The sequence below is a fragment of the Chlamydotis macqueenii genome, chromosome 6, assembly GCF_036417535.1.
Source record: "Chlamydotis macqueenii isolate bChlMac1 chromosome 6, bChlMac1.mat, whole genome shotgun sequence".
Lineage (NCBI taxonomy): Eukaryota > Metazoa > Chordata > Aves > Otidiformes > Otididae > Chlamydotis > Chlamydotis macqueenii.
The window spans coordinates 39,655,308-39,670,634 of NC_141561.1; the positions used below are offsets into that span (position 1 = coordinate 39,655,308).

General features: G+C 43.6%; 1 protein-coding gene across 3 annotated transcripts in view; it reads right to left on the bottom strand.

The window, feature by feature from the left end:
• LRRFIP1 (LRR binding FLII interacting protein 1) overlaps positions 1-13,994 on the bottom strand; it is an 87,613-nt gene extending 73,619 nt beyond the window's left edge. For all 3 annotated transcript variants that reach the window (XM_086750856.1, XM_086750854.1, XM_086750853.1), the window contains exon 1: positions 13,876-13,994. In XM_086750856.1, coding sequence (XP_086606982.1) covers positions 13,876-13,965 — 90 coding nt within the window. In that variant the 5' untranslated portion in view covers positions 13,966-13,994. The remainder of the gene's footprint in view (positions 1-13,875) is intronic.
• Positions 13,995-15,327: the final 1,333 nt, after the last annotated feature.

Genomic DNA, 15,327 nt, shown 5'->3' on the forward strand with positions numbered 1-15,327 from the left:
GCGTAACCTTGCAGCATAAGCAACCAAACTGGACGAGGAGATAGACCATCAGAGCGCAACTTCATTGCTGTGCTCAGACTCAGCCCTCAGTTTGGAGATCTTTTATTTAAGAGAGACCTTTATGCTGAAAGCTTGATTTAATTTTTTTTTAATGGAAAAAAAAAAAAAAGTGTTGTACTGAGCGTTGCCAGTCAGACAATCTTTCAAGGGTTTCCGGCTCTAATAAAACTTGAGAAGGAAACAAGGAGGCTTTGAAGCCAACATCTGTATTGATCGATTTGCACAGTGTCAAACGCAGCAGCGGCGTAGCCAGGCTCCTGCACGAACTGCTTTCAAGAACCGAGGAATCTCAGCGTCTCATTAATGAAACAACACTCAGGAGGAAGAATCATGCGTAAATAATTATTTCTGCTCTTCAGAGATAAAAAGTTGGAATTCAGCAGAATTAAGACCAGCAGCTGATGAGTAAGGGCGCAGAAGCTGGCCAAGAGCCATCGCTTTAGGGAATAAAAATATTTATTGAAGGCTCCCACCCAGCCTAAGTATTTTCATGCACTATAAAAATAGGCCTGGTTTAAAAACTATTGTGCAAGAAAAGTTACTTCAAATTAATAATTAAGAGTGCAGAATACTGTCAGGAAGACTCATTATGTTATATAAAAACAAAGCTCACTTTTGTACTTTCCAAGGTGTTCCTGGTACAATCAGGTCACGCTTCTGATAGAACCCACTGCAACGCTACGGAATTGGAAATTAAATCCATTTATACAATTGTCCTGGTTTGGCGGTAATTAGGATGAACATCACATCTCATTGCACCCAGTCTGCTACTATTCCTGTTGTGGAACTGAAGGAAAAGCAAACTGGAGACAGTCTGACAATAATTAAAAAAATAAATCCCGTAACTACTGCATTAGCCATTTCTAAAGCAGGTATTTTGAAGGAAACAATTCAGTCTATGATGTTAAATAGCTGGACTGCCCTTATTTGCTGTACCATACCTTCCCTCTTCTTCCCAGCGTTCACCAACGGGCAAATCCAGGCAGAGTAACCACTTACTGCCCCTCAAATGGAATTCTGTCAAGCTTAGCACATTAAAGAGAGTAGTAGAAGTGTGTGGTTTCTATATATAAACTGGCTCCCTGGTGCACAGCATGTCTGAGTAATATGGCCTGCCTGACACCGAATGCACGTTCTCCTTGGTGGGGAAAAAGAAAAACTTTCATGTGTTCAGTAACAGAAGACAGTACATTTTATCCTGCATAGAAATAAATACACCTAAGGTGTCCACCCACCACCATCTAGGGATAACAGAATTACTCAGTTATATGGATAGCACACTAACAGTCGATATCAGAACTATTTAAACTGTTAGGGAGTCAAAATAATTATGATATTACCTATATCAAGCACTCCTGACAACAGTTTTGATCCCTCAGTTCTACAGCTTGTTGTCTTGTCATGCCTGATGTAAGCCATCATGGTAAGACAGATGTGCAGAGCCTACCTCCAAAATTAAATTTTAAAAACAATTGTTAAAACAAGGGATAATGCTATAGAAGTCACTCAAAAAACACGGGCACTCAATACTGCGTGAGCACCCTTTCAGAAAAATAAGTCCAAGACAACTTTTTAGTAGTGAAAAAGTTTTCATGTGCGCTCAGTGGCATTTTTATTTCCCAGTCATGTATTTGAAAACAGATATTCTCTGACCTCCTCATTTAAGAACCTTTTTCCCTGGAAAGGGCTGACTTAGAATTCAGGATATTTAAAAAAATAAAGTACTGTTTACAGCTAAGCACTTTAAAAAGTGGGAGTTTAAAACATAAACATTCGAGTCAGAACAGAGAGTTCAATCTTGGTTTATTTCTTGCTTATTGAAAGTACTACGTATCTACAACCACATACATCTAATACAGAAAATAATTTCCTCACACCTTACAGGTATACTTCTATTTTCCGTCACAAAGAGTCAGGGAGATCAGACCTCTTCAAATAATAATTTAAAAAAAAAAAAAAAATCCTTAAAGCTACATTCCCACCTGGCTTCAAGCAAACGAAAGACAAACCAGGTTTTTCACGTGTAATGTTAAGATTCAGAAGTGGAGATGACCTTTAGTGCACCTTTCCATGGGTGGAATGTTCTCATCCACAAGCAGATTTAATTAAATTTAGCTCTTTAGACTGATTAGAGTTAATAGAGCAATCTGGTAATAGACTGTTTTATTGTGTTTACAATGTGGCTTTTTGTTGGACTACCGTATAACGGTTATGAGTTGCAAGGCGGTGCTTTTCATTACTACTTCATCTTCAGCTACACAGATTTTATATGAAATTTAAAAAAAAATAATAAAAAGGACTAAAGTTATCATAAGAACTGGAGAAGATCAGGAGTCCAGTATATAAGCTGTATGAAGGACCTTACAAGAGAGATCACCAGAGGAGACTGTTTTTGTTTTCTATATAAAACACACACACATTTACCATAGACAAGAGAACTACTGTAAAAATTTTCATTTGCTCTCATGCCCCCTACTACTTTATAAGCACTGGATCACTTTTTATCCCCATGTAAAAAGTTTTTTAGGCCAGTTAGGTGGGAAAGATCAGCTTGCAATCTACGCAGAAGCTACCACCGTAGCCCCCCCGCGCTAAATAAAACCAGAACACTTCTACTGCACAGTGCTTTACCAGAGCTTCTGTCCTTTAAGCACAAATATCAAACTTCAGACATTTAATAACAGCACTCTAACCGTGTCTCTTCAGGAGATGAGCCAAGTTCTACATTCAGTTTGCAGAAAAAGCACCCAGAGGAAACTGCGCAGACAGTGTTTTAAAAATTCACACTTCTCAGGGAATTTCAAAAGACCTGTCAAAAGTAAGTTAAAGAGAAACAGAAGAAAGAAAGGAAAAAAAAAATAAAAACCACGCTGTCCTCCATATCTCACTGTTACAACCAATTCAAAAAATTTACAACTAATTTAAAAATTTATCTCCAAGATACTCTTACCTGGGCAGCGGATGGGAGTTACCCTCTCGTGCTCGCCATCATTCCACAACCCATTCCCTTGTGGGAAGAGGAATTCCCAGAGAGAGCCAGGACATGTCAAGACAACTTGCCCCGAGGGAGATGGCGCTGAACAATCCATCAGCTGGGATTAAAGCTAAAAAAACAGTATTGTTTAAGAAATGATTGGACAGCTTTCGTGTGGGGGTGGGACAGGATTACTGTATCCAAACTGGGTCTGAGCTATAATGGATTACCTGGAGAATCTGTGTCCTGACCCTTACTAACAAAATGAGTTCAGTTTGAAACACGCTACCAGGCTACGCACACCTTGTTTAGTCGTCCGACAAAAATTACCTTCATGGCTCTTCACTGGAGTTGTTGAAATCCAGGAATGCTGCTGGGAATACATCAACAGCTTAAGACACATAACAGCAGCCCTCCCTTGCTCAGGTCCTTTCTTTGCTTGCTCCTTTTTCCCCCTAAAAGCGATTATCACCCAGCAGATACAATTATAATTTTATTCTCAGTCTCACAGTCTATTAAACACTCAACTTGTGTCGATCAATTAGTTTAATGTAGGGAACAGCTGCGTTTGAAAAATGGCAAGTAACAAGAAGCAAGACTGGGATAAACCAGCAGCAAAACTTCAGCCCTTTGAGAATCACATTCTATGAGAGGAAATCACAATGAAAACCCAATTCCCTCAGGTTTACTCCCAGCTCCTGAAGTGCACCAAGCAATCTTACATGTGTTATACATAAGGTTTTTATACCTGATCACTGTATTCACAGAGCTCGTATCCAAAATATTAGATTTTTTTTTTTTTCTGGCACACTGCATTGATTTTCTGGTGGGAAGACTGGAAGAGTAGACTCATTATGCCAGCAGCACAGGTAGCAGACCCCAGAGAAGCAACTCCAGGTAATGCAGACCTCTGCAAGAAGCTTGCTTCTGTATTAACAGCTTGAGCCCAGCCCCTCCCACAAAAAAAAATTAGGATAGACTGCTGTAAAGAGCAGAACCCAGAACAAACCCATTCATCTTTATTTTCCAATGCTAAATTTGTAGATTGCTTGGTTAGACAACAAGTTCTGTGTTACCAGATGCCATTCTGCCTGCCTGAAAATTCTTATGAAGTCTAAGAGCAGATATTCCTTCCATCAGTGACACAAAAGCATTTCACCACCACACACAGAGAACCTTTCTTCGCTTGCTCTAGTTCACCAAATAATGATTTTCCACTCCCCCCCTCCGACCCCAAGGGTAATTAGACAAGAATGTACAAATATTACTAAAAACACTGTGCAACCCTCTATAAATAAAAGACTGAAATGCTCCACATATACCAACATTATCCCTTGTATCCAACACACAAGCATGCTATTTCCCAGAGCCCCTAGATTCCTCCACGGTTCATGTAAAGGTTAGGTCACATCGCTGTTTCAACGTACTCCTTTCACATCAGGGCAGATTTAAATTTCATATTTAATAGACAGTGGAACAGCACGACCTCTGGGTATCATAAAAAATGTCCCAAAAGCCCACTTCAATTTTCAGCAGATGTTGAATCAACATATTTGTCAATGTAAATCCTCTTAGAGCTCAGCGACACGTTCAGCAAAAGAAAATCAAGACCAGCACACACGCATTTCATATGGGAGAACAGACATTTTAAAGAAAACAGCTCACGGGAAATGCCCAGTTGCACAGCAAAGCAACGGGGCTGTAGGCCATTCAAATTTAAACTAACTGATTTTCTAAAAAGCACATAAAGTTTTATCTGCTGTTTTCCTAGCAATTCGATTGAAAAAACTTCAAATTTGCAATCAGAGAGAAACAAGAAGCGATTACAGAGATGAAAACAAAGCAAAAACCACAGTAGGCCGTTATCTTTTATTGTTCATAGTCAGCAAAAGCAAACAGGATTTCACGTTTCCATGTGAAGACTGCAGTACATTGGCACCAGTATAACCAGCCATATCCAAATCTAAAGCTATGTGTGTTTTAAAAGGGAAAAAATGTGAAGCCACGAGACTCTGATAGGAGACAGGAGCCCAGGGATTTTTCCGCATGTGAAGCACACCAAGAGACTTTCCTGGCTCTCCTGTCATCCTAGTACGTTAGCTGATAAACGCTCCATAATTAGAAGACCCAAGTGGGGATGCCTGAAATCCATCTGACCTGAGGGAACAAGTTTAAAAACCTGACCCAGCTTTTAGTGTGCCAGATGCTCCTGTATTCCGTTTCTGTCTACTGGAAGAGGCTGGCAAAAGCAGACAGAAGAGACAGACTCAACTAAATTTGGTATTCAAATGTGGGATTAGAGAAAGGATATTTTGGGCAGTAGGAAGTACTCAAAAGAGAAAGGCAAAAAAAAAAAAAAAAAGTAAATTTATATCAGATACTGGCAAAGGGAAAGGTCACAAGATATGTAAGAGCAGAGACCAAGAGGGAAGAAACACTATTCCTCCACGATCTCCACCCGTGCAGAGCTCTGCGCTCGAGGCATCTGTGGGATTGTGAGTATGGTCTGCAAAGAACCACCAGTGGGATCGCTCGTGACAGAGGCATCATCACGTAATTGCAGGCAATATTAAAACACAAGGCACTGACCAACCAGCTAAACCAGTAGACACGCAAATAAACTGTTCTTGTTGAACTCTCTTCCAGTAAGCTTTCCGTTCCGGGAAAGATAAATCAATCTGACGCTAATTACATTCAAAAACTGCAAGTAATGACCTTGTGGTAAGGAAAAAAACAACTCTGAGAATCTATTTTTGGGAAAGCCAGAAGCAGTTGGAGATGCCATCTTGCTTGTTTCTTTGGTAGAAGTTTGAATTTCATTCACATAAACTTTCTGACAGCAAAGAGGAAAGGAAATTGTTGCTCTGAAACTTAACTATTGTTTTTGCATTTCTTCATAGGCCAACAATAACAACCACTGCCCTACCTAATCACCAGGTATTAAAAATAGGAACACAGCCACGGTGATGCACCTGGCAATTTTGGTTCACCAAAGGCTCTGATTTCTTGTGCAGCAACATATAATACAAAAAAAAAAAAATCTCAATATTTTCTCAAAGAGCACAGGAGCTCACAAAGCATTGAAAAATTAGAAGGTATCCGATGTTTTTGCAGGTAAAGGGTCAGGATTAAGCTGTATCACAAAAGGAACTCTCATCCTGCACACAAAAGCAGCATGCAGGAAGGAGAAAAAGTGCGCTGACGAACCAGCAAGCAGCTAGAAGCAATAGGAAATGAAGAAGCTTCCTCACCACATCCGAGACTGGAACACAGCTCGGATTTGGCACTATCACATCACTTTCCCTGTTGGCTGTCTCCGGCTCAACTCTCAAATGCCGCCGTGGTATTTAGGTGGATGAAACCACAGCCCGTGCCAAGCTGCTGCCTCACAGGCTGCAGGCACGCAGAAGGGCAAAGCAGATGCAGCTGAACAAATCCGCCTCTTTTCAGATCACACCCGGGATATTTACTGAAAGTACATCACGAAGCAATCAGCTTTCCAGTTCTAGGTCAGAAATTTTTAATGAGCAATTAGCTCAGACACTCATTTTTATTGGCACTGAACAGTATCTTAAGTCCCTACATTAACAAAAGTTATTTCAATCTATGCACTGGAGTTTCCAAGTCAGAATTAGTCACTCAAAGCTTTAGATCAGAGTTGTGCCACTTATGTGCAATTATACTCAATACCCAAATCTTTCCTTAATCCACAAACAGCTATTTTTGTTAAAATTCCTGATAATAAACCCAACATCTTTCAAAGATTTGAAGAAAAGCACCCCCCCCTTCAGAATTGCGCACCCTAAAGGGGTACACACCGTATCAGAAATTCACTTACAGGAAAGTAAGACACACCGAAGGGATGAAGGACGCTGAAGTACAAGTCAAATCCATCTCGGGGAGCCGCTGCTTCATTTCTGCCCAATTTTTGGTTTAGGCATACATCCACATCGCAGAATAAGCAACCCTCAGCTTCAGAAATGGTGTTAGCCTGAGTCAACTCAAGTCTTCTCGTCTCAATGCCCAAAACTCTCAGCTGGTTAGGCCATAAAACTCCTCCTAGCTCTGCTCATCAGGAAATACTTCCCAAGCCTTGCCCTTCACATCGCCACTGCCACACTTCATACCTCTTAGTTAAGTTTGTTTAAAGGCAGAACTAGAAATCTCTCCAAATACACACAGGAAATGTGGTGCTGAGGTCTAACCAGCAAGCACTCTAGGTAAGGACGGCTGTCAAACTAGCACAGTGGTCAGAGTTACGGCACGCTCCTGCCAACGTTTAAATATTGCTTCCGTCCTTTTTGCCAGCCTCTGAACACATGGCTTCTGTAGACTCTCTGCAGCCTTCAAAAATCAGTAGTTTTTAACAGGCTGACCAGAACTTCCACGTTTTCATAACAGGAAATTATGTCAGATGGTCATTCACCTACCTGAAGTTATTTACACATGGCAAGCACTGCACGGCAACTAGATCAGCTCCTCCTAGGTAATTAAAAGCTTTAAATTCCTACTGATTAAGTATTGCCTTATGTAGTATTCATTATGCCAAACCAAGCTTTAATTTTCCCAGTCAAAGCTTCTACAACCAGGCCTTTGAGAGTTGCCTTACATTTCTTACTACCTACCAGCAACAACGGTGGTTTTCCATCCTAGAAGTTATCCAAGAGTACCCGCAAACGAGCTCCAGCACATCAGACTACTCAGTTTAAGAGATTACTGTCTCCAGTCACTAGTCTCATTCTCCTGCAAGAGATTACAGAGCAGAGGATGAAGAAGTATATAGCAACTCTTCACCAGCAGCAATCTATCTTACGTCATCCCGCTTTTAAAACAAAATTAGGGGCAAAGATGCTAGGCTGGAATCTAGCAACCACAGTAACCTTGGACCACAGTGATCTGCACCGTAACAACTCACCTCACCTACCCATGGTACGAAAACCATGTTCACCAGGAATTGGCCAACACTAACTTGCAAGATGGAACACCAAGCCTACCCATATGGATGCTTTTTAAATGTATTTTTGTCCGATGTAACATTCTCATTTCAATGCACATACCAGTTATTTTTTCAGCTTTAGCTGGGAAAGTTCTACAGCCTACTTCTTGTTCCCTAACTGAAATAAGGTGAAAGAAGAGAAGAGTGTGTTGGGAGTAGATGGTTGCAGATGTCCTCCCGTAAGAGGCCCTTAAGCACTTCCCTCATCTTTACCACGTGCCGAAAGCCCAGACATCAGCTATTTCCCTACTACGTGCAAAGCCAGCTATTCATCTCTAGTAGATCCAGGGTGATGAGCAAGAGCACCAGATAACACCACAAGCAGAGGAAACGCCATGATGAAATGACCATGCACCTTTCCTTTTCAGAGGCATCTCTGGGGTTTTTTTTTTTTGTTTTTCTGGGGTGTTTTTTTTTGGTGTGTTTTGGTTTTTTTAAAGCCACCTTATGACTATCTGAAGGAAAATTTGGCTTACTGCAGCTCCCTTCCCTCCCCTGTGCACTCCCCCATTCCAATGGGCAACTTCTCCCCCAAAAAGTATTTCAACACAAGCGAGACAACAGCTGATATTTCGGGGCTGCTATTTTAAGGTTTGCCTATGCGAGTGCTTATTTCTAGCTAGACAGATTCACTGCTCCCAGCAACCTGCTGACTTGACAGGAGGGACAAATACCTTGTTTCACCAGCCCAAAATTCTACATGGATTCTGCTCCTTGCAACCAAAGGATGAAAAAAAAAAAAAACCCCACAAACCTGAAGAGTGTTGAAAGCCTTGCAATTGCGCTTGAGCTCCAACTTTATTCTGCAAGAGGCCTGGAAAAACATCCTTCTGGATGAGGTAATGATTACTGTTACATCCTGCAGACAAGCTCAGCATCTGGACTCGCAAAGAAAAAGGCCGAGCCTCCCTTCCTGTTAATCCTAACAGTCTCTTGCTTGACTGAAATAGGAATCACAGCTCCTAAACAGCTGTTTCCTTGGACAGCAAGAGAACAGCTGAAGAGGACTCAGGCCAGGCACGGACACAAAAAACAGACAACTAATTATTTTAAAGTTGCTGTAGGCACACTGTGCCACAGACTGCGCATTAGGAGATGGGCTACAATCGCTCATTTAACTAAAATGAGATGGGTCTTAAGATTTTGGTCTCGCTTCTCAAACCATCCAAAGCTGCTCCTTCACACATTTCCTCTGGGAAGGATTATAAGTGAAGCCAATGCCATTTGTTGGATATATAGATGTAAAACATCAGGAAAAAGAAGTTTTCAATGAAGAAGAGCACATTTGCTACATAAAATCATCTCAATTTTGGAACAATTCTCCACGCCCTACTGGCAAGCACTGCCTGCAAAGTCCTCCTTCCTTCCTATATTTAGGCCAACCAGGCTGAGTCAAGCCCTCCGTGAGCATCCCTTGCTTTCATAACTTTCTATTCTGGAAGAGACATCTACAGCCAGGCATGCTTTTTCAGATCATTTGTTCTCCTGGGCTGATAAAATTAACACTCATAAAGGCAGAAAGCAATGAAATGAAAAACCAAGTCAAGTACAAGCAACCGGGTCTACGTTAGACAAACTGTTTCTAAGGGCTTCTCTTGGAATATTTACCCGGCTTACAAAAGTCTTCACGCATCTCTTAAATGCCAAACACTGCTCAAAGAAGTTCCACCACTATACCCACGAGGCACACAGATCTCACGTGGGCATCACCTACTATACCCTTAGGGAATACACTGCTTTAGGTGCTCTGGTTTGCATAACAGTTCAAGAAATTTTGCGTGGCTTGCATTCCCATATATAAATATCCGTTGTGCTTGCGTTAGCTTCGACTTTTACCAAGTTGTTTCCATCTCTGTTGATGCAGGTCACCCAAACTGTTGTACAAACCAGAGCATTCTCCTCCAAATTATCCCCTCAGTTCAAAAGCCAGGCCTTTAGACTCCACACACAACGATCACACCATCTCTTCACTAGTCCCGAAACTCCAATTTAGGCTTCTGAAGTTGCTGAGTGCCTTCGCAAGTCAAGGCTCAAACAAAAAACTTCAGTGAAACAATCAAATGTACTGTCCATAAACTGATCGTGCCAGTTATTTTTTTAAAAAAAATAATAATTATGTGTAAGTATATAGGTGACAATTCTTGAAACTGTGGAAGTGACATACAGTGCACAAAGAGCGAAGAAGAAACGCTCATAACATTCCCTCCCTTTAATAGTAAAAAGAAAGTTATGTTGCTGGAATTACTGACTTCAAATTAATTACCAGCTAAAGAGTTCTACTCTGTAAATCGCTGCGTGAAAAAGAGAAGATTTCTAACACAGAGATGACACAAGGCAGGGCTGTTTTTCTAAGCAGTACGGCACGTATCTGTTTGCAAAACCTTAGCTAAACAAGGTGTGAATGGCTTTCCTAACAAAACCAGGAGATTTACCTTGACCTTGTTCTTCCTCACTCAAGAAAACAAAAACCAGTAATTAATATTATCTGCCTATAAGAGAAATATCTCATTTACGCAGATGGCAGTTCCTCACTGGATTTGCAAAATTCTGCTTGTGTAATGCTTAATGATTGCTGTAGCCAGCAAAGAGCAGGGCGGAAGTGAGGGGAAAAAAAAAAAAATCTTCCCCTAGAAATTACGCCTCAATTTCTCACATCAAACCCCTCCCTGTAAGGTTTAGCAGCCCAGGACTCTGCCTTCCCGCACCACGCGTGCACCAGACGGAGAGAACGGACAGATGACTGCACTGTACGCGACTACTGCTTGGCTGTGCTGGCACAGACCTCGAGGAGCATCAAACCGCTAGATTTTGCAAACACTGCTGGCACGTATTCACGGAGAGAAATAAAATAGCCCAAAAGTTTCCATTGACCTAAACACAGAATAATCTACTGGCGTCAACACAAGTCTGAAACCGGAGCAGCCTATCATTGATCGGCTCCGCTCTCATCCGTAAGAGCTGACACCCGGAAAAAAAAAATAGCCTCAGCCATACAATCTAGGTGTGCCTACAGCAAATCCTGAGCGGCAGTCATCTGCGTTCATCAGAAGCTCAGAACATCGTGTTCTTATTTTAACTGTATTTATTTACTACGTAAGCCAGGGACTCAACAGCCAGATTTAGCGGGACAGTACTACTCTTTCCTGATGGGCAAGGTGACTGACAGTACCTGTACCTTCTGCCTCTGCTCTAAACAAGTCTGCACAAGGTGATGAACCCCTTGCAGCTGATCTAGTTCAGAAATTGCCTCAGACATTAAAATGTACTCCTACTGCTTAACATTACTAATACCACTACTAAAACCCTGCCGCTACGACACGCTTCACTTGGACAATTTCCTTCCGCTTGCTTAGTTACTTCCTCTCAAGGCTGTTCTCATATCCCGCAGGGGTGAGGGACTGCCACCTCCTTTGTGCAAGGCTCTCTTTCAGTCTAGGCAAGACTGCATATATACACAGCAAGACATCCTGGCTGCAAATTGAAAAAAAAAAAAAAAAATTTATGCTTCAAATCGCTGGGGTTTAAGAGAGTATTTACATGTTTTAATGAGTCCTTATAGAAGCACACCGTATAGCAAGAACCGTTGATTTTTCAAGATCTTCTGACAATTACAAAACACAAAAACTGGAAAACATCAAAGCAGCACAGTCCTTCTGGAGGAAAACCAAAAGGAGAGAAGATGCACACATTTCAACTTACTCCCTGAGAAGCCAAGGCAAAAGTACCTCTATAGAATCACGGAATGGTTAAGGTGGGAAGGGACCTTCAAAGGTCATCCAGTCCAACCCCCTGCAAGAAGCAGGGACATCTCCAACCAGATCAGGTTGCTCAGAGCCTCATCCAACCTGGCCTTGAACGTTTCCAGGGATGGGGCATCCACCACCTCTCTGGGCAAGGAAGACCAGAGGAAAGAGAAGAGTGAAAGCCTATGCACAAATGCAGCATGTCAACTTCTCCGCTTTGCCTACACACCTGCGAGAAAGGTTGGAAGAGCCAAAACATCCGTAACCTTTGTGCCCTTCTCAACACGAAGACTCTCAGCATCTTTATTAGGAGGAGACAAAAAGCTTACTTTACATTTTTAAGAGTACTTAAGATCATACAGCAGTATTCATCTGGGTTCCCTTGTGGGGAAAACAGGCAGTTAAACAACAAAGCTATTCCAAGTGCATAAAACCCAAGACAGAGTAATGCAAAGAGTTACAATAATATGGGAAACCGCTGAACCTTGAACTTGGCAGTTCACAGTTTTAGCACTCAAGGGAAAAGATAAAAGACATGCCTGTGTTGGGCTTTTTGACCAAATGGAGTTGTCCTTTAAACAATCCCCATAAGAAGAAAAAAAAAAAAAAAAAAAAACCAAGAACACAAACTTCACAATATTTAAGGCCTCAAACCACTTCACAATACAGTGAAAAGCAGTACATCAGCTACAAAAAAAAAAAAAAGGGAAAGTAGGAGAGAAATGTGCAACAGAGAAGGACAATGTTGTTACACCGTCGCAAACTGTTACAGATTGATGCTCTCCTTGATCAAATGACAACAGGGCCAGGACCCAGGTGTGGAATTTAAAGCCTCAACCCAAAGCAATTCCTAGGATGTTATCATGACTGCAACTCGAATAGACAGCACAATCACTCTCACTTGCTATCTTATGTCCAGGACACGAGACATTCTTGTCCTCCTACCTCAAGCTCCCTCCCTAGGAACATTCCCCATCTTCTCATCACACAGCCACAGAAACCTGACTTCTGGAAACACACCACCCAAATCACTTACACAGAAATTAACTCCACCGCGTGTATTCCAAAGATGCTACAAACCACTTCAAAACGGTACAAAAGAACAGTAAAGACTTCCCACGTCAGGGCTGCCGTTAGTGGTAACATCTGAGGCGCACGGCGTTACAGCTAACGCAATCCAACGGCCAGTTGCCACCAAAATTAAGCTGCACATTAGCATTCATCTGATCCTGCTGCGACTGTGATTCTGGAAAGGAAACCAAGGAAGACTTAAACCTCTTGTAGAAGTGTGATTTATCTTGTTACTCATCTTGGGGTCAGACCGACACAAGGCAGGGAGGAGACACACACAAGCCGTGCTAGGGAAGAGGATGGCTGCCTTCAGCCAGCATCGGATCAGCTTGGACACGGCGAAGAACAAGCCCACAGCCGCTCATCCCAGTCTCTGGTTGGGGTTGCCCATCTCCCACACTGGAAGATGGACGCAGAACAACCTGTGCCAGCTTAACATAAAAAACAAATCCACCTCGTCCTGTTCACCGTTGAACCAGCGCAACCGCACACAAGAAGCAAAGACTAAGGAGGTGGAAAGGAAAGAGCCATAGGTTGGTTTTAACTGTTTAAAGCCAGACCAAGCACAACGACTAGCGAGCAGCGAGCCTAACGAAATATAAATATAAGCGAGCTTCCAAGTGAGATTGTGCACTTATGCCTACACCTACCATCACCTTGCAGCCTTCTGGCTTACGTTCTGTCCTATAAGGAACCCACAGAAAACTCGAGTGGCCTATTTTCGGGTTTTTCGGCCGTTACCACCGCCCTCAGCAGCGGACAATTCATCTCCCCTCACAGAGGGGCTGCAGCAAGGGCCGGCAGAAACCCTTCTCCTCCACTGGTAAAATCACTTTAAGCACCTCAGACTTCAGGGGCAGCCCTAGGAGCATAAAGCAGGCCGACAACCGGGTGAGACCAAGGCGATTTTTTAAAATTTTATTTCGCGTTTCAGCATACCCTTGCCCTTGAATCGCCGGCCTGCGCGGCCGTGGTGGTGGGGGGGGGAGGAACCGGAGAAAAGGGGCGGGGGGGTGGTCGCCACCGCTCACCTCACGGGCGATCTGGTTGAGGGCATCGTCTTCCGCCGTCAGGCGCTCCCGGTTCGGCAGCCGCTTTCGCCCGGCTCCCTGCGTCCCCATGGCGGACCCGCTGCCCGCCGACCCCGGCTCTCCCGCCGCCGCTGCCGCCTCCTCCTCCGCCGCCGCCGCCGTGCAGAGCCCGGCCGTCACCGCCCCCCGCCCTGCGCATGCGCCGCCGTCCCCCCCTCCTTTTCCCGCCCTGAGGGGCCCGGGCCGGGCGCCGCTTCACGGCCGTCACCGTTTGCCGCCACCCAAAATCTTTACCCCCCCCCCACTCTCCCCTCACACCTCTCACTCCGCAGCAGCTCCCTCTGGGGACCCCCGCCCTCCTTCCCGCGCACCCCCGGGCTCGCCGGCTTTCCCAGCCCCACGGTCACTCTCCTCCTTAGGCCTGTTGTCCGCAAAGCCGAAGAAAATTTCCCTGGAATGGGGGAAATGGGCGTCAAAACCTCACCAGCTGTGAAACTGTGGGGGTTTTCCCCCCACAAATGTGGGGGGAGAGGGTGAGAAACCCATCTCCTCGTGCCCTGAACCCTCACCCGGCCTTGGGGCCCCGTGGGACCCCTTCCACCATTGATCTCCATGTTGAGTATAAGTGGTTGTGATTAATCCTGCTGTCAATGCATCAGTGCTTAATTAATTCACCTTGACAAGGAGCATGTATTCTCCAGGATTCCTGTCACAGCCCTCATACCTCATAATTCCTTAAATAAGAAGGAGAAGTCTCTCAAGCTCGGGACGCCAAGCGCGTTTGCGTAGACACGTGACAGAAAAAGGATTCCAAAACCCACCCACCCGCTTCCTGACAAAGACCACCAAGCTGCTTTTAATCTTTAAAACTTAATTTTACCATCAATTCAAAGTTGATAAAGGTAAAACCCAACGCCTGTCCGCGCCGGATGGCCCGATGTTTATCTGGCAGTTTTCATGTACAACGACCAAGATTTGGGTCATCCTCAAATTAAAAATTCTGTCAAGCAGTTTAATATATAATTCCTTCCCATGAGGGCATGTATCAGAGAACAGAGCAATCAGTGTCTGCTTTAGGGGAAAAAAAAAAAAAACCAAAAGAAAACAAACCTGGTTTTAGCAGAATCATTTTCCCCAAGAGAATATAGATGCCCTCCATCAGTCTCAGGCTGGTACTTGTTCTTCAGAAACGATTTAACTCTCATGTGTTGCTTTTTATACGTCTGACCTCAAGGTGCTGATGCCTGTGCTGAAGCAGCCATCTCCATCCGATTGCTCCTCCGCAGCGCGGGGCCCGGCACAGCGTGTGGAAATGCTCTAGTCGGAATGTGGCAAGAGGCTGCGCGGACCCTTGAGCTGCGACCATTGACTTCAGAGTAGATAAGTAATTGAGAGCTCCTAAGGAATTCCTCCTCTCAGCCCTGGGATCTGCAGCCTGAATGGGAATCTCTC